Source organism: Sorex fumeus, unplaced genomic scaffold (genome assembly GCF_029834395.1).
Source record: "Sorex fumeus unplaced genomic scaffold, SorFum_2.1 ptg000030l, whole genome shotgun sequence".
Lineage (NCBI taxonomy): Eukaryota > Metazoa > Chordata > Mammalia > Eulipotyphla > Soricidae > Sorex > Sorex fumeus.
Genome location: NW_026606087.1, coordinates 8494506 through 8514501, shown reverse-complemented (window position 1 = coordinate 8514501; position 19996 = coordinate 8494506). Strand labels below are relative to the sequence as shown.

At 39.4% G+C, this 19996-nt stretch overlaps 1 protein-coding gene and 1 non-coding gene across 3 annotated transcripts in view; both read left to right on the top strand.

Annotated features, from left to right (window-relative positions):
• IPO7 (importin 7) overlaps nt 1–19996 on the top strand; it is a 70568-nt gene that overhangs the window by 37162 nt on the left and 13410 nt on the right. For both annotated transcript variants that reach the window (XM_056116041.1, XM_056116040.1), the window contains exons 6-19: nt 128–217; nt 5651–5745; nt 5861–5945; nt 7804–7938; nt 10285–10384; nt 11417–11493; nt 11618–11734; nt 13691–13780; nt 14232–14397; nt 14722–14882; nt 16327–16455; nt 18607–18673; nt 18754–18879; nt 19336–19433. In XM_056116041.1, coding sequence (XP_055972016.1) covers nt 128–217; nt 5651–5745; nt 5861–5945; nt 7804–7938; nt 10285–10384; nt 11417–11493; nt 11618–11734; nt 13691–13780; nt 14232–14397; nt 14722–14882; nt 16327–16455; nt 18607–18673; nt 18754–18879; nt 19336–19433 — 1536 coding nt within the window. The remainder of the gene's footprint in view (nt 1–127; nt 218–5650; nt 5746–5860; nt 5946–7803; nt 7939–10284; nt 10385–11416; nt 11494–11617; nt 11735–13690; nt 13781–14231; nt 14398–14721; nt 14883–16326; nt 16456–18606; nt 18674–18753; nt 18880–19335; nt 19434–19996) is intronic.
• Nucleotides 13968–14153, top strand: LOC130025632 (small nucleolar RNA SNORA23). The gene has a single exon (XR_008792762.1). It is a non-coding gene; the product is annotated as a small nucleolar RNA SNORA23 (small nucleolar RNA).

Here is a 19996-nt window from a genome sequence, read left to right as displayed (position 1 = left end):
TTCCCTTATGTAGTAAAAACAGGCTATACATTTAATGAAATCCTTTTTGTAGCTACTGTTAAAGAAATAAAAGTAGGATTTTGGGGAGATCAAGATTTTAAAATATTGATTCTTGACTTTTATTTAGTATACGCTACCCTTGGAGCTGATAAACCAACAGAATCTGACTGAATGGATAGAAATTTTGAAGACTGTTGTGAACAGGGATGTACCTAATGTAAGTTTATGTTCTTACATTGCTAAATTTAAGAAATTTTTGAGAATTTTACTTGGTTTCCTAGAGCATTTCTTAAGAATATTTATATAATTTATGGCGAGAGAAACCATTTCTTATATATATAGGCATATACTTATCACAAGTGTGTATTTAAGTTCTTATATTTGTTTATCATTGCTTATTTTAATTGTATTTTTTAAATTAAAAAATTTTTTTTGATCACTGATATACACAGTTACAAAGTTATTCATGGTTGGGTTTCAGTCATACAATGTTCCAACACCCATCCCTCTGTACATTTCCCACCTCGGAATTGTCCCCAGTTTCCCTCCTGCTGCCCCCCTCTCTCCCCCCAGCCTGACTCTGTGGTAGGCACTTTACTTCTCCCTCCCCCTCCTCCCACCCCCTTGTTTAAGCATTATGGTTTGCAATAGTTACTGACAGGTTATTATGTTTTTTCCTTTATCTGCTCTAAGCATGCAGTTCTTATCTAGAGTGATCATTTCCATCTATCATTGTCATAGTGGTCCCTTCTCCATACCAGCTGCCTTTCCCCCCAGTCCTTGAGGCAGGCTTCCATCTGTGAACCAGTCTTCCTGGCCCTTTTTCCCCTACTATCCGTGGATTAGTCTCATTAAGCTTTTCTATGTTCCACAGATGAGTACAATCATTCTATGTCTGTGTCTTGCCTTTTGAGACATTACAGTCAGTATGATCCTCTCTTGTGACCATCCATTTATAAGCAAATTTCATGACTTAATTTTTCCTCGTGGCGGTGTAGTGTTCCATTGTATAGATGTACTGTAGTTTCTTTATCCAGTTGTCTATTCTTAGTATTCAGGTTGTTAGCAGCTTCTAGCTATTGTGAATAGAACTACAATGAACACAGAAGTGCAAATGGCATTTCTTCAATGTGTTTTTGGGCCCTGGGGTTATATTACCAGAAGTGGGTATTGCTGGGTCAAAGGGGAGCTCAATTTCTAGGGGTTTTTTTGGGGGGAGGAATGACCATATTGTTTTCCCAAAAAAAGGCTGGACCTTTCACCATTCCCACCAACAGTGAATGAGAATCCCTCATCTGAACCAGCAGGTTGCTCTTGTTCCTTTCTATGTATACTACTCCCCCTTTTCATTTCTGCTTGGTTTATGCGGGCACCTCTGTTTCTTTGAGAGTCTTGCTAGTGGTTTGTTGATCTTGTTTATTGTCTCAAAGAACCAGCCTTTGCCTTTGTTGATCTTTTGTATTATTTTTTGGGATTCCAGCGTGTTGGTTTTCTTTTATTTCCTTCCCCTGCCTGGTTTGGGCTCCTTTTGTTGGTTATTTCCCAAGATCTTAAACTATGAAGTTAAGTTATATATGTGGGCCCTTTTTTCCTTCTTGATGAATGCTTGCACAGCTATCAACTTTACTTTTAATACTGCTCTGTGGCTTTTGCCATGTCCTATAATTTTGGTGGATTGTGTCTGCATTTTCATTTATTTCCGGGAATCTTTTGATTTCTTCTCTAAGCTACTGGTTGTCCAGTAGTGAGCTGTTTAATTTCCAGATATTTTGATTCTCTGTTTCTGTGTGATTAAGTTCCATTTTCAATGCATTATGTTCTGAAAAAATAGTTGATTATTAATTTCTATCTTCTTGATTTTATGGAGGTATGTTTTGTGTCTCAGCATCTGGCCTATCTTCAAGAATGTTCCATGTGCACGGAGAAGAAAGTATTCAGCTTTTTGTGGATGAAAAATCATATAATATATATATATATCTACTAACTCTTTTCTTCCATTTCTTTCCTCAAAACAGTATTTTCTTGCTGAGCTTTAGTTTAGTTGATCTATCAAGAGGTGACAAAGTGGTGTTGAAATCTCTTACTGCTATTGTGTTGCGGTGTCTTTGTTCACATCTTTTAATAGTCTTAAGTATTTTGCTGGTCCCTCACTAGGTACATGTATGTTTTAGGAATATGAGTTCTTTCTGATGTATAGATGCTTTGATCATTAAGAAATGGCCTTCACTGTTTTCATGACCATTTTCAGCCTGAAGTCTATGTCATCTGATGCTAGTATGGCCACCACAGCCTTTTGTGAGGGGGACTGTCTACTGGAAGGATTGTTTCCCAGCTTTTTGACTTTGAGTCTGTGTTTGCTTTTTGCTCAGATATGTTTCTTAGAGGCAGTAGATTGTTGGGTTCATTTTTTCTAATCTGTTCTGCCACTCTTGTTTCTTGGTTGGTGCATTTAGTCTATTGACATTGAGAGAGATTATTGTTATGGGGCTTTGTGCCATCTATCTGCAGGAGTTTGGTGTGTTTTGGGGGGTTATCTTACTTTAAAGTAGCCTGTTTCATTTCATTTCATCATCCTGTTATTCGTCGATTGCCTCGAGCAGGCCCCAGTAACATCTCTTTCATCCTAACCCTGAGATTATATTCAAGGCTCTTTAGGAGAATGAGACCCATCATTGTTATTGGTATTTGGCATATTTGGTACGCCACGGGGAGTTTGCCAGACTCTGCCCTGTGGGCAGGCTACATTCGATAGCCTGCAAGTTTGTCCAAAGTAGGAATGAGATAATAAGATGTCATAAAAAAGATGTCCTGATAAGATGTTCATTTCATCACCCCATTTTTTGATGGGGTTAGATAATTTTCTTCTTGTGGAGTTCAACCAGTGTTTTGTATATCCTTGATATCAACCACTTATTGGATGGGTATTGGGTGAATATCCTTTTCCATTCTGTAGATTGTCTTTGTATTCTGGTCACTGTATCTTTTGAGGTGCAGAAGCTTCTTAATTTAAGATAGTCCCATTTGTTTATCTTTGTTTCCACTTGATTGGTCAGTGGAGTGTCATCTTTGAAGATACCGTTAGCCTCAATATCGTGGAGGGTTTTGCCGACCTTGTCTTCAATGTACCTTACGGATTTTGGCCGGATGTTGAGATCTTTAATCCATTTTGATCTGACTTTTGTGCATGGTGTTAGGTCGAGGTCTAAGCCAATTTTTTGCACTTGGTTGTCCAGTTATGCCAGCACCATTTGTTGAAAAGGCTTTCCTTGTTCCACTTCACATTTCTTGCTCCCTTATCAAAGATTAGATGTTCATACATTTGGGGTTGTGTGTACGGATATTCCATCCTGTTTCATTGGTCTGCGGCCCTGCCTTTGTTTCAGTATCATGCTGTTTTAATTATTACCGCTTTGTAGTAGAGTTTGAGGTTGGGGAGGGTAATGCCTCCCCATGTCTTTCCCAAGAATTGCTTTAGCTATTCGTGGGCATTTGTTGTTCCATATGAATTTCAGGAGTACTTGATGGATTTCTTTGAGAATTTCATGGGTATATTTATAGGGATTGCATTGAATCTGTATAATGCTTTGGGGAGTATTGGCATTTTGACAATGTTAATTCTTCCTATCCATGAGTAAGGGATATGTTTCCATTTCCTCGTGTCCTCTTTTATTTCATGGAGTAGTGTTTTGTAGTTTTCATTGTAGAGGTCCTTTACCTCTTTAGTGAGGCTGATTTCGAGGTATTTGATTTTCTGGGGCACAGTTGTGAACGGGATTATTTTTTTCATGTCACTTTCCTCTCATTATTTGTGTACAGGAAGGCCATGGATTTTTGGGGTTCATTTGGAGCAGGCAGAAGGACACACCTCCTCTCCCCCCGCCCCAGGTGCCCAGTGAAGTCAGCCTGGCATGGGGTGGGGAGACATCTCTAGTGTGCTGCTCACTTCCAAGATTTATTTGTTGGAATTGTTTCTTGTGTGTTGTGTTCTTAGAGACCTACATACAGTTAGGGTGTCTTTGTATATTTACCATGTGTTATGGGAGGTGAAGAAATACGGGGTCACTGAGCAGAGGGAAGCAGCCATGCCTTCGCCAGCGGTGTTCGCTCCTGACCCAGGGGACAAAGATGGCATTTCCGGGTTCTCTTCAGAGCCCTAATGTCTCTTCTACTGGCTTTTATTCAGTTTTCGGGGACCTTAGCTGGGCTGGCTGCACGCCTTAATTTTTTGTTTTATCTATTTATTTACTGGGTTTTGGCTCTACATTTAGCCTGTTCAGGGGCTACTCACAGCTCCATACTCCCGCTGCTCCTGGCATGTGGTGCTCAGGGAACCTCGTGATAATGATGGAGGTCAAATCCAGGACTCCAGCATGTGAAGTATAGCTGACTGGTTTCACACATTTTTTGTTGTGTTGCTCCTTGGGGATTACTCATCAGGTGATGGTGCTTGAATGTTCAACCATAGTACTCATCAAAGCTTGCACTCCATTTACTTGTACTTACATATGTGCTCACTGATAGTCTCAACTCTTAGTTATTTGAGTGGCATAAGACTCAACACTCAACTATATTTCAGTTAAGAGTCTTGCTTAGGGGATGGACCAGAGGGCAGATCTGCCAGGATTTTACTTGATACTTATTAAGGAAGGGGATTTGAGCTTGGACTTTGTACTTGTCAGTAGAGTCTAAGCCACTGTACCATTCAGGCCCTCAGCTTTGTTGTTTTTGTTTTGGGGTCATACTCAGCAGTGCCTATCACTTTACATGTTTTAAGTCACTTCTTGTCCGGTGATCATTTCCAGCTATCATTGTCAGAGTGGTCCCTTCCCTGTCCCAGCTGCAATCCTCCGTTTTATATCTTCTCCCCATTTTGTTGATCAATTTGGATATCTTTTTCTTGAAAAGTTCTACCAGTACTTAATATACAAGATATTGACCTTGTGAGATAAGTGTTGGGTAAATAATTTACTTTTCACTGTGAGCTGTCTTTTATTTGGTTATCCTTACCTTTGAGGCCCAGAAACTTCTTAGTTTAATGTAGTCCCATTTCTTTACCTTTCTTTCCGCTTGATTGGTCAGTGACTTTTCATCTCCGAGAATGCCTTTAACTCCAGTGCCATGGAGAATTCTGCCTGCATTTTCCTCTATGTACTTTATGAATTCAGGTCTGATATTAAGGTCTGTTTTTGATTTGACATTCATGCATGTTATTAGAAAGAGGTCTGAGTTTCTTTTCTTTTTTATTTTGCATCTAGCTGACTACTAGTTTTCCCAGCACCATTTGTTGAAGAGGTCTTTCTTTGCTCTACTTCCTGTTTTTTTGCTTCTTAATTAAAGTTTAACTGATCTTATACCTGAGGGTCTGTCTTTATTTCAATACCAAGCTGTTCTAGTTACTACTGTTTTGTAGTACTGTTTGAAGTTGGGGTAGCTGATGCCTCCCATCTTCTTTGTCCCCAGGGGCATATCCAGTAGTACTCTGGGGACTATGAGGTATTACGGTGCCTATTATAGAACTGATTATGCTTGCATGCAAGGCAGACATATTTAGGTTTTTTAAGTGTTCGCTTTTGTGGCCCTTTTTACCTTACGCTCATCTTCTAAAATTGTGTTATGTCTTCTTATCATTAAACTAAATGTTTCTTTAAAGGAAACACTTCAAGTTGAAGAAGATGACAGACCTGAGTTACCATGGTGGAAATGCAAAAAGTGGGCTTTACATATATTAGCCAGACTTTTTGAAAGGTAAGCTCCATACAATTGATATATGATACTTTAATTTTATATTTCAAGCTTTTCACTTTATAGTGTTAATATAAAGTACTGAGAAGAACCAATGCATGTTTTAATACTGTTTTAGATATGGAAGCCCTGGCAATGTTTCCAAGGAATATAATGAATTTGCTGAAGTATTTCTAAAGGCTTTTGCTGTTGGTGTTCAACAAGTAAGTCTAAAATAATTTTTCTTAGTAGAAGAATAGCATTTGTTTCTGTTTTTTTGTTTCTTCTGCATCTAAGATCACGTATTAGGAACATTTTAAACCTTGTCAACTTCTGTTTGATATTGTATCAGGAGTGAAAATATACTTTTAAATTATTTGTACTATTGAGCTTCCATTGTATGCAGATTCTTAAACTGATAGTATTTACCATGTTAGAAATGATAACAGTTCATGGTCACGGTCACCTTCCTCCCGGGGTTCATCGATTTGCTCTAGTGGGCACAGTAACGTCTCCATCGTGAGACATCTTGATACTGTGTTTGGCATATTGAATACGTCATGGGTAGCTTGCCAGGCTTTGCCGTGTGGCCGAGATTCTCTCGATAGCTTGCGGGTTCTCTGAGAGGGGTGGAGGAATTGGACCCGGCCCGGCCGTCTGACTCCGTGCAAGGCAAACGCCCTACCCCTGTGCTATCGCTCCGGCCCAGTTCAGTATTATTAATTTAAAAGTAATAGAAATCTTAATGTTAATATGATGCATTGAAAATAACAAAAATGATATTCAGAATGAAAATTTTCTAGAAACAAGGAATTTTTAAATTGCTAGAATTTTTTACTTATATCTGGGCCTAGAGTGATAGTACAGTGAGTAGAGTGCTTGCCTTGTGTGTGGCTGACCCTTTGATCTGCAGCATTTCATATGGTCCCCCAAATACTGCCAGAAGTGATCCCTGAGCACACAGCCATGAGTAATCCCTGAGCACGACCAGTTTGACCCAAAAGAATATTTTAAAAAAATTTTTGTTGATATCTTTAATATTGGCTTGTTAAAAGAGAAGCCTATATATTTATGCCTCCATATTTAATTTATAGTTTAATTTGTATAAATAACCAAAACTGCCTTCCAGAAAATAAGTTAGAATGGAATAGGGTGGTGATTTTATTGTTTTCTTTTTATTTTCTATTTTGCTGCCATACCCCACAATGGTCCCCACATTTTCCTGGCTCTGCACTCAACAATTATTCCAAGCAGTGCTCAGACAACCGTATGGATTTCTGGGGGTCAAACCCGGGTTGGCTGTGGGCAAGAGCCCTCCCTCCTGCTGTACTACATATCCAGCTCAAATGATGTTTTTTTTCCTTTCTGGGTCACACCCAAGTGATGCACAGGGGTTACTCCTGGCTCTACACTCAGGAATTACCCCTGACGTTGCTGGAAGTCATGGCACAGCGGTAGGGCGTTTGCCTTGCACGCAGCCAACATGGCCGACCTGAGTTCGATTCCTCCGCCCCTCTCAGAGAGCCCGGCAAGCTACCGAGAGTATCTCGCCCGCACGGCAGAGCCTGGCAAGCCACCCGTGACGTATTCAATATGCCAGACACAGTAACAACAAAGTCTCCAATGGAGACGTTACTGGGCCCGCTCGAGCAAATCAATGAACAACGGGAGGACAGTGACAGTGACAGTTGCTGGGAATCAAACCCAGGTCAGCCGCGTGCAAGGCAAACACCCTGTGCTATTGCTTCAGCCCCAATGATTGGATTTCTTAAATAACAAACAGAATAAGAACTCTTGACTGACATTAATTATAGAAAGGGACATTAATGGTATAGTCCTGTGTAATTTTGGTGGGAGTTGGAGGTAGGTTAAGTTATGCTTGGCTTTACTCGGGGCTTATTTTCTAGTTCTGTGCTCAGTAATCACTTCTGGCAGTGCTCAGAGGACTGTACTATAGGATCGAATTTTAGAAACTACTGTTTTCTTCAAATAGTAGTTCATTTTGCATATTTAAATGTAAGTATTGAGTATTCTGAATTACATGTGATAGGTGATTAATTTTTTAAATTTTTTCCCCCAAAGGTTTTACTGAAGGTATTATATCAGTACAAGGAGAAACAGTATATGGCTCCTCGAGTTTTACAGCAGACATTAAATTACATTAATCAAGGAGTTTCTCATGCCCTAACCTGGAAGAATCTGAAGCCTCATATACAAGTAATAATTTTTCACATTTTAATTTATTAAAGATTTGTGATTTGCCAAGTTATTCACAAGGGGTTTTTTGTTTGTTTTGTTTTTAATTGCTTTTTGTTTGGGGCAGGGCACACTTGGTGATACTTAGGGATTGCTCCTGGCCTCTGCATTCAGGAATTATTCCTGGCAATGCTCAGGGGACTAACTGTATGGGATGCTACGGATCGAGCCCAGGTTGCGTGCATGCAAGGCAAACATCCTAGCTGCTGTACTGTTGTTCTGGCCGCCTGTTCACATATTTTAGAGAATGTTCCAGTAACTATCCCGCCACCAGTGTCAGCTTCCTTCCACCAGTGTTCCCAGGATCCCTCTTCTACCTCCCACCCCATGCTACCCTAAACAAGTGATAAACTTTTTTTTTTTTAAGGAAATAGAGTGGAAATAACATTTGCTCTTAAAAAAGATTGAGAAGATGCTTTTTATTAACTTGTATTATTTAGTTCTGGTGATTGAGAAAAATACTATTGTTTTTTTATGAATTATACTACATATTTTTTGGTTTTTTGGATGGAGCACAGTCAGCTTTGCTTATGGCCCCGAGAACCCAGAGATTGGCCTCACTGTCGCAGCTCCTCTCCTACGGCTGTACTTTCTGCCTCTCCAGGTTCTTACATTTGTTTTCTTCTTACTGTTTTGGGACATACCCAGCTGTGCTCAGGTCTTATGTCTATTTCCTCAGGGTTGGGAGAGGGGATGGAAGAGGGGAGAGCCATATGCAGGGAACTGAAACCGGATTTGTTGTTGGGCAGGGCAAACACATCAATCACTTTTCTAGCATTCCATCCCCTGGGTTATCTCTCAATCTATTAAAATTTGTCATTGAATTAGTCAATATTTGGGGGTATGGTGTCGCCAGCAGGTCAGTCTGTACCTGTGAGGTGAGTGCATCAGCAGCCTGATGCCGCCTTCAGACTTCCAGATACCCCTAAATTGCTGCTGTGCCTTTGGCCAGACCCCAAAAACTTAGGGCAAAGTTTCCCAAGAAAGTAAACGGCCAAAAGTTAGGTAAGTGGGAGACACACCCACAAACCACCTTCGGCTCAGTTATATAATTGGAGGCATGGCCTCTCTGGTTCCTGATTGAACTGCTTAATGACCATGATCTCAGAGACTCAGAAACAAATCTCGAAACCCAACGGCTTTTGACAGAAATGCATCCAGTCCCTGCAGTCGGTTACTGGCGCCAGGCCACCCCAGGTGGGAATAGGTTTCGTGCCTTGGCTGGCTTTTGGCAGAAATGTGTCCGGTCCTTGCAGTAGGTCACTGTCGCCAGGCCACCGCAGGGAGGAAAGGGTGCGGACCTCTACCTGCTCCCCCCTGGTGGCCCCGTGGCCACCATCCTCCAGAGGCCATTGGACAGTCAGGTTTGGACCCTCAGTGATGAGACACGCAGGGCCTCACGGGATGGGGGTGGAGCTGGCCCTTTCCTCCCGGTCCCAAGGAGACCCTATGTTGCCACCCACAAACGGTCTCTCTGGCTCCTGATCAAGCTGCTAAACAAGCTTGATCCCAGAGACTTTGTAACAAATCTCGGGACCCAGCAGGTTTTGGCAGAAATCCCTCCAGAATTAATTGTCAAAATTTCAGAATTTCAAAATCTCGTGGCTACTACTACAGCCGCGCGACGACATATGTTATTCACAACCAACAATAGAAAACAAATTGTCTACTGTTGCCTTTTTGGCAGATCCGAAATAATAAAATCCCAAATAATAGTGGTGAATCAGGTGTCAAGATATTGAATGTAATCAAAGTAGAGTAATGTGGAGGCCATTTGCCCCACAGATAGGGGGACGGTTTGGGATAAGGGTAATCTGGGGTGTTTGGTGGTGGAGAATTGGCACTGGTGAATGTACGGGCATTTCATTGTATGACCAAGACTTAAACCCGAAAAGCTTTGTAAATGCTCTCACAGTTTAAAAAAAAAAAAGAATTAGTCAATATTTTAGTTAGGTCATTTGGAGTAAACAAAGAGGTTACATTTTGTGTGTGTGTGTGTGTGTGTGTGTGTGTGTGTTTAGTTTTGAGGATAACTGGCTTATATGTATGAGTCTTTGTTTTGTAACTTGGATTTGAAGTACTCAAATTCATAATTGTATTTTCTTACAATTCATAATTATACCTATGTATACCTGTCAGTATATAATTGTTGTACAGAATGGAAGAATATATATGCTGTAGTTATTCGTAGAGTGCATTCGTAAAAATAAGATTTACTATTTTACATATATGTGATAGTTATTTTTTTTTTAATAGAAATTTTAAGGTTTCATTTTCAGGCTGATTTTCTTAACTTTTAAATTTCAGGGCATTATCCAAGATGTTATTTTTCCATTGATGTGCTATACAGATGCTGATGAAGAACTTTGGCAAGAAGACCCTTATGAATATATACGCATGAAGTTCGGTAAGGAATTTCATAGTAAAAGTGAATCTTCGGTGTATTGGTGACTTGTCTTTGGTTCTGGGTTTTTGACTCTCCCTAATGGTGCTCAGGGACATTCCTGGCTGTGTGAGTAAATTCTGGCTGTGCTCAGGAGACCATACCAGGGAGTACATCTCAGGCCCCTCTTTCTGTTTTAATATTATCTATACATTCTTGGGACTTAGTGGAAGATACTTCTAGTTATGTCAGTTGATAACTAATATTTATTTTTAGCATAGAGTTGTATTAGGAATTTATTAATGTTGAGATCCCATATGGGATGCTGGGGATTAAACCTGGGTTGGCCAAGTGCAAGACAAATGCCCTACCCACTGTACTGTCACTCTGATCCTTGTTGAAGTCCTCCTCCTAGCACATGCGCAAACTATAGAATTTACTTTGCTCAAGGGTCACATCTGGGGGGGTGGGGGTTAGAAACCATATGTGGTGCCCGGGATTGGATCTGGGTTGGCTACTTTCAGGGCAAGGGTCTTAGTTGTACTATCTCTAGCCCCAAAGTGTAGAGGATTTTATATTTTAGTATTAAGTATCTGAAGTGATACTCTGTCAGAAATCATGTTTCAGAATTAAGATAATTCAAAATTTACTTGGGGCTAGTGAGATAATGAAGGAATTAAGATTCTTTCTTTGCATGCAGTTGATCCTGGTTCAGGCCTTGGATTGTATACAGTTCAGTACCCCGAACTACCTCCAGGAATGATCTCTGAGTTGCCAGGAGTAAACCCTGAACCCAGGTGTAAAGCAAAAGCCCAAAACAACAGAATTAATGAAATTAGGATTATGGTACAGAGATAAAGGGTTTTGCTTGCATGCAACTGATAAGACCTCTGTTCAATCCCAGAACCACATGTGGTCCCCTGACATTTCCAGCCTTGAGTACCATTATTTGAGGTCAGAAAATGAAAATCTTATTGTAGAGCATCATTTTAAGTTAATGTGAAAATATTTATTGAAATTGCCGCTTACTAAATTAGTTTCAATTTCACTTTCTAGATGTGTTTGAAGATTTCATTTCTCCTACCACTGCTGCGCAGACTCTATTGTTTACAGCCTGTAGCAAGAGAAAAGAGGTGCAGTATTTAACATTTATATAACTTTATCTTTAATGTTTACGGTTCAGATAGTTTTTAATGTTAGCTATGTATATGTTTGTAAACAAGTTTTAGGATTATTATTTTTCTCTTTTTAATATAGGTATTGCAAAAGACTATGGGATTTTGTTACCAGATTCTTACAGAACCAAATGCTGATCCTCGAAAAAAAGATGGTGCCCTACATATGATTGGGTCTTTAGCTGAAATACTTCTGAAGGTATTTCTTTGCTCATTATATTGTTACTGTTATATGAATCAGTTCATGGCTTATTTATATGAGCGGGATTCTCCAAGCAATGCTTAGAGATCTCTCCGAACACTTCTTACTCTGCTGTGTATCAAACCTGGCTTGGCAGGATGCAAGACAAGTGTCCTACCCAGTATACTAAAGCTCTCTGAGTCCTTTATAAGTTTTATTTTGTTGTCTCTATTATAGGATATTTTCTGAAAGGTTGGTTTTTTTGGGGTTTTTTTTTTTTGTTTTTTTTTTTTTTGCTATCTGGGTCATACCTAGCGATGCATACATAGGGTTTACCCTGACTCTGCACTTGGGAATTTCTCCTGGTGGTGCTTGGGGACTGACTACATGGGATGCTGGGAATCGAACCCAGGTCGGCCGCATGCAAGGCAAATGCCCTACATGCTGTTCTATCACTCTAGCCCCTAAAAGTTTTCTTCTTTAAAAAAAAGATAATATTTTTAAAGAAAAATTGTGAATTCCCAATGCCTGGGAGCATCATGTTTTATGATGCGTTTTCTAGTCATTTTCTAAAGAATGGCTTGACTGGAGGCCAGAGAGTAGAGCAGGCCAGGTGCTTATGTTGCACATGGCTGACATGGGCTCTATCCTCACCATCTCATATATCAGGAGTAATTCCTGAGCACAGAGAGGACTAAGGCCTGAGATTTACTACTGGGTGTGGGCTGTCCCCCTACTTCTGCCTCTCCCCGCCGCGCCCCCCCCCCCCCCCCCCCCCCACGCACACAGAAAAAGGGTGGGATGTGGAGAATGGTTCTTTTGGATTCATTCTAGAGCTAGAATGGAACTTGGGCTGGAAAGATTGGACAGGGGTTAAAGCAGAATCCAGTTTCATCTGTGGCCCCACACTTCTATAATGCTTCATTACGATCAGTTTGCATGTATTTTGTGTATCTTTTAGCTTTTCTGTGTACAGGCAACCTCCACTCCTTAATTTATTTTAAAAAAAAAAGAAAGAAAATAAAGAGAAATAATTTGTTGTCATGAGCACCTGAACTTTTCAGTGAGTTCTTTGGCACTTGTTTTTTTTGGTTTTTGGGTCACACCTGGCGATGCGCAGGGGTTACTCCTGGCTCTGTACTCCGGAGTTACTCCTGGCGGTGCTCAGGGGACCATATGGGATGCTGGGAATTGAACCCAGGTCGGCCGCGTGCAAGGCAAACGCTCTACCCGCTTGTGCTACCTCTCCAGCCCCCGTGTACCATGCTTTAAAGTGTTCAGTGTTTACTCCTGAATCTGCACTCAAGGATCCCTACTTCTGAGGCTTGGGTTTCAGGGATTGAGCCCAGCTGCATGCAAGGAAAGTGCCCTACCCACTGTACTATTGTTTCTTCCCCAGAAGAATAAAATTTAGCACGTATCATTACTCAGACAGTATTACTTTTGAAGTACAGTATGACTACAATTGGGGGAAAGAATATTCAGGGTTTTCTTTTGTTCTCTTTTTGTTTTGGGTCATATATGTCAGTGTTCAGGGATCACTCTAGGGGGACCATATGGAGTACCTGGGCTGGCTTCAAGCAAGGCACATGCCTTCCTGCTGTACTATCTTTCCCCAATATTCAGTAAATTTGAAATAATGGTCATAGGTTAGAAAATCTGATACGGATACTGTAGGTAAGAAACCAGAATAGCTATATCTTACATAGTTATGTATGAGTTTTTTTGTTTGTTTGTTTTTTGTTTGAGGTTGCATCTGACAGTTCTGGGGGCTATTTCTGGCCACATGCTTGCATGTCATTTCTTACAGTATATGGGGAATGCTGTGAGATCAAATGTAGGATTCCCATAGCAATTCTTCAGCCCTTTGAACCGTCTCATCTTCAGAATCATTAATCATTTTTAACACAGGAATATAGTATTTGAGAAAACTATATTTTGAACTGTTGCTAAAGTAATTGTTTCTATTTACAGAAAAAGATCTATAAAGATCAGATGGAGTACATGTTACAGAATCATGTATTCCCTCTCTTCAGTAGTGAACTAGGCTACATGAGAGCAAGGGTATGTTTTACAATTAATTGTATTGATTTATAATATTTCTTGAATTTTGCTAATTTCTTAAATTTTTCTTCTGTTTTGTGACAATGTTAGTTTGATGTATTTTGTTATTGGAATTTAAAGTTTACATTATAGCCTGCATTTCACTTCATGCTTCTTTTTTTTTTTAAATGTACATCCTTAAATGGCTGCTTTAATGTGTGCACAGTTTTCATCTGTGTATGATAGCAGTATCTGTTTGTGTTTTGCATTCAGATCTTGTTATTCACACATACATCAAGCAGCCAAAGAGTAAACTTGGGATCATAGTACTGGTCTAGTGTTGTCTCTTGGGACATAAATTCCCACTGACCAGCCTCCAAATTCCCACACATAAAACTTCATGAATTTAAGTTTTTACTTCTGGGGACTATAAGTATCTATAGTAATTGACTGCTATTTTAATTGTTTAAAGGCATGCTGGGTTCTTCACTATTTTTGTGAAGTTAAGTTCAAAAGTGACCAGAATCTACAAACAGCTTTAGAGCTGACAAGAAGATGTCTGATTGATGACAGGGAGATGCCTGTAAAAGTCGAAGCTGCCATTGCACTCCAAGTATTGATCAGCAATCAGGAAAAAGGTAAAGGATAGCGTGTGTGTGTGTGTGTGTGTGTGTGTGTGTGTGTGTGTGTGTGTGCTTTTCGGGGTCACACTTGGCTGTGCTCAGGGATTATTCCTGCTTTGCCTGCAAGAATCACTCCTTGCAGTGCTTGGGGGACCATATGGGACTCTGGGATTAAACCTGGGTCAGCCGCGTGTCAGGCAAACGCCCTACTCACTGTAGTACATTCTAGCCCACAAGGTATAATTTTAGAAAACTAATGTAAAAGTAACTTCATTTATACAGTGGATAGATTTTAAGAAGTTTCCGCTGGTTTGGCTAACTTATTTTTCTTCTTTGCAGCCAAGGAATATATTACTCCTTTCATAAGACCTGTAATGCAGGCTCTTCTTCATATTATACGAGAAACAGAAAATGATGATCTTACCAATGTAATTCAGAAAATGATCTGCGAGTATAGTGAAGAAGTTACTCCTATTGCAGTAGAAATGACACAGCATTTGGTATGTTTTTTAAAGCAAAAAATAACAACCCGCTTAATTGTTCAAAGAGTTTATGGCAGGTGGTTTTGTTTTGTTTTGTTTTGTGTTAATTATTAAGACACTGACTTACAAAGTTACTCATAGTTGAATTTTAGGCATACTATATTTTGGCACCAGGTCCACCTCTAGGGCCTACAGGTTTTAAACCAAGTACTTAATGTATTATATATTTATATTAAGGAAGTCATTAGATAGATGAGGAATATATGATATTTTTTTATAAATACATATTATTGTTGGGTTTTTTCTTTTCTTTTTCATTTGCCTTCACTCAGTGCACTCAAGCTACTCTCCCAGTTATCCTCTGTGGAGCATACAGTGCTAGGTTTCGAACCTAAGGCTCCTGAATGCAACTTACATACTCTAACCCTTTGAACTATCTTTCCAACTCCAGAAATAATTTTAAATGAATATTTGTGTAACTAGCAGTTGGTTTTACAGGTGGTCTTTTTACACAGTTCCAATTTCTAAGTGTAAATAAAGATAATGGAAAGCATTAATAGATACTGAACAATTATATATTACATTCATTTGCATTCCTTATACAATGATTTCTTTTTTTGTGTGTGTGTCACACCCACAAAAGTGCATAGGGGACTGCACTCAGGAACTACCCTTGATGGTGCTCAAGGGACCATATGAGATGCTGGGAATCGAACCTGGGTCAGCTGCATGCAAGGCAAACACCCTACCTGCTGTGCTATTGCTCCAATCCCAATTTCTTATTTAAATGAAGTTTTCTGCTCAATACTAAGGTTTTAAAGAATATTAACTCTTGGTATTTTCTATGGATTTAATAAAGTCTAAAGAGTTATGGAAAAAAATTACCAGCTGATATTGAAGCTAGTGAGGAAATTTCAAATGAATATAGATGTACTTTTATATCTAGGTTAATGCAGAAGATTAAGTTGCTCTACCCAGCCACCTTTGGTGTCAAAAGGTCAAACCTAGGCACTCACACCTGTGAAACATGCTAATCCCCATCACAACCCAATCGTTACAATAGATTAAGCTCATAATTAAGCAAGACCCCTTATTCGTCAGAGCATCTTTCAAAATGCTTCCGTTTTAGATCTAAAATCTGTTAAGGGCCTGCATCCCATGATCCTTAGTATAGTTCCCCGTGGAGTGAATCTCCGTCACCAACACTACCCCCTCCTGACTGAAATTTTAAAAACAAACCCAAAAAATTATTGTTTTAACCCCCACATATTGTTTCAATTATTTTTTTAACCCCTGGTCTTATCCAGTTGCACATGTAGCTTATGTTGCTTCCATGATTCTTTTCAGAATGCACCCATTCCTCCCTAGAATGAGGGAAACACTATTTTGGGGAACCTGTTTAGACTGCAGTGAATTAATGCAACTCTAATACAAACCTAAATTATGTTCTCTTTGAATTTAGGCAATGACGTTTAATCAAGTCATCCAGACAGGGCCAGATGAAGAGGGAAGTGATGACAAAGCTGTTACTGCTATGGGAATTCTAAATACTATTGACACACTTCTCAGTGTAGTTGAGGATCATAAAGAGGTAAGTAAAATTTCTGTTGCTGGATTCAGGATTTTTTTTGTACCAGTCATCAACTATTCAATGCTTTTCTGAAGGGTCCCTGACATCTTGATTTCTTTGTCTTGTTAAATGAGTTCCTTTAGTAAGAATTCAATACCTACGGGATGGAGTGATAGTACAGCAGGTAATTGTCTTGCATGTGCCTGACCTGTTTGATCCCTGACATCCCAAATGTTCTCCTGAACACCACCAGGAGTGATTCCTGAGTGCAGAGCCAGGAGATAACCTGAGCATCGCTGAGTGTGACCCAAAAACAAAATGAGACAAACATAATGATTGACAACCTAGCATAAGGTATAGGAAGGAGAATTACTTGTATTCTTTTCTTGAGGCTGAGGATATTTGCCTTTTCTTTGTTTCTCTTTCTCAGATTTCAGAAGTGTGCTTGTTTCTAAGAAAATATATTCATTCAAGTTCTCCTTCCCCGGCCCCCTTTTCTTCACCACCCCCCTTCCCTTTTTTTGTTTTGGGAGCACATCCAGTGGTACTCCACTCAGGACTTATTCCTCTGAGTATAGGGATCACTCATGGTGTTCGAGGGACTGTATATGGTGGCAAGATGGGAAAAGTATAGGCAGCCTGCAAGGTAAGCAACTTAACCCCTGAACTAGCTCTCTGGCCCCTTCTCTCCCTTCCCTCTCTCCTTTCCTCCCTTCTTTTTTTCAGGGGGTTGGGGGTATACCCATTGATGCTCTGGGCTTACTCCTGGCTCTTAGCCAGGGATCACTCCTGGCAGGCTCAGGGAATCATGGAATTCAGGGATCGAACCCCGGTTAGTTCAAGGCAAGCACCTTACCTACGGTACACACACTACATTGCCAAAACTTACTCAGGGATCATTTTGTGGCAGTAATCCAGGTACCATGTTGTTTTGAGTATTGAACCTGTTTACTTTATCCCCACCATCTCTCTAGGTGCAAGTTTTCTATTTTAAATTGCTTCTTTTAACTGTGATAGTTTTATTATTAACTTATATGGAGGTATACTGTCTCCTCAACCTAAAATTTATGGTAAAGTGTTTTTTTTTTTTTTTTTTGGCTCTGTTGTGTTTGGGTTGTGAGTCACATCCAAGCAGTACCGGGTGAAGAGCGGGGTGGGGTTTATTCACTTCCAAACATTTTGCTTGTGTTTGCCTTCTGTATACAAAATGTGCCTTCTAACCTGTTGAGCTAGCTTCCTGGTAAATTTTATTGTAGTTACCAGAATGAGTCCTATAAAACATTCTGAGAGTTTTCAGGTAGTCGGAATCCAATTGAGGACCAAAGTGAGAGTTAAATCAGAATTTATATTTTAGTTTTGATTGGTTTGAAGGCTTTGTTTATTGTATTACACTTATATAAATGATGGTGACTTCATTATTAGGAGTGGTGGCAGTAATAATGCCTTTCAAGTAATTTTTATCTAGTAAGAGTGTGACTTCAATTATATCTCCACTGAATTAATCTCTTTACAAATTTAAATTGTTTGGCAGAATGATTGTGGCTCCTTTATTTTTTACAACTATGTGCATTTTCTCAGGATATTAGTTTATTTTTCTTCCTAGCTAACTTACATGTTATTTCTGCTGTTTGTCATTTGTCACACTACTACTTTATAAAGTAGTAGTACTTTATTGGGCTGGAGCGATAGCACAGCGGTAGGGCATTTGCTTTGCACGCAGCCAACATGGCCGACCCAAGTTCGATTCCTCCGCCCCTCTCGGAGAGCCCAGCAAGCTACTGAGAGTATCGCGCCCGCACGGCAAAGCCTGGCAAGCTCCCCGTGACGTATTCGATATGCCAGACACAGTAACAAGTCTCATGATGGAGACCTTACTGGGCCCGCTCGAGCAAATCGATGAACAATGGGAGGACAGTGACAGTGACAATACTTTATTAAATTTCAACCCCTGGCTATTTGATTTTTTTTTGAAGTAAAAATAAACTTTCAACCCCTGATTACATTTCAAAACACAAAACAATTTATTAACAATATAGACCATATTTGAATGCAGTAGTTGCAGAATGCACTTTTAATATTCAATATAAATATTTAAGCTAAGTATTTCATATCATTGAATAGTAATTATTACAGTGTGATGCAATTCCATATAAATTTTTCCTTTTTTTTTAGATAACCCAACAACTTGAGGGAATCTGCTTACAAGTCATTGGAACTGTTTTACAACAGCATGTCTTAGGTACAGAACTTTGATTGCTAAAAAATGAATGCTATTTCACATCAGCAGACACTGTCCTAATAACATATATTTTCTTTTAGAATTCTATGAGGAAATCTTCTCTTTAGCACATAGTTTGACGTGTCAACAAGTGTCTCCACAGATGTGGCAGTTGCTTCCTTTGGTATTTGAGGTTTTTCAACAAGATGGCTTTGATTACTTCACAGGTGTGTAAAGTTATTATTTAAATTCTGAGGATTCCCCTTCATTTTACACTTTCTGTAAATCAACAATATATACCTGTGGTATTTTAACGAAATTCTTTGACTTGGTTATGGTAATAGCTGATTCCACATAGCATTTTTAGTAAATGTTTTTAGTTAGTGCTTTTTTCCCTTTTTTATTTTTTTAAATTTTTTTACATAGGAGTACTGCTATTTATTCAGCCACTGATTAGCTGATTGAATTGTGCATGAACTCCACGTTTCCCCCTTTTTTAACATTGTCATCCTCCTACTGGGTATCATCTATAATCGTGTTCAACTAATAAATGTAAAGTCATAGATGAATATACTTTCAAAGTGCGAATATTAAGAACCATGAATCTCTTCTAAGTTGATATTTCAGGGGAAAAGCAACTTAAGATATTTAAAAGATATTTAACTTACTTTTTTTTAATACAGATATGATGCCTCTACTTCATAATTATGTAACAGTTGATACAGACACACTTCTGTCTGATACCAAGTATCTTGAAATGATATACAGTATGTGCAAAAAGGTAGGTCTTTTTTAGATATACTAGAACATGGCATGAGACTAATACTATAAAAAAGTATGTAATTCTGAGGCTTCAGTATGTCTACACCTATATATATACATATATACATATATATATATACATATGCATATGTTTCTTTGTTTTTTCTTTCTGGGTCACACCTGGCGATGCATAGGGTTTACTCCTGGCTCTGCACTCAGGAATCACTTCTGACGGTGCTCGGGGGACCATATAGGATGCTGGGAATCGAACCCGAGTTGGGCCACGTGCAAGCAAATGTTGTACCCACTGTGCTATCACTCCAGCCTCTATATCGTAAATTATGCTATAAAAATATGTAGTTTAGGCCCAGTGGTAAAGTACACACCTTGAACATGAGTATTCCTGGTCTAGGATGTATTTGTGAACATGCATGGTACCACAGTGATGGTAAATGTATTCGTTTGATAAAAGTTGGTTGGGGGTGGTGTACAGAAAGTTAAATCAGAAGGAAAAGGTCGTACAGTATGTATGACATGTGTTTGTGCAATTTTATCCATGTTCACAGTACTGCACTGTCCTCC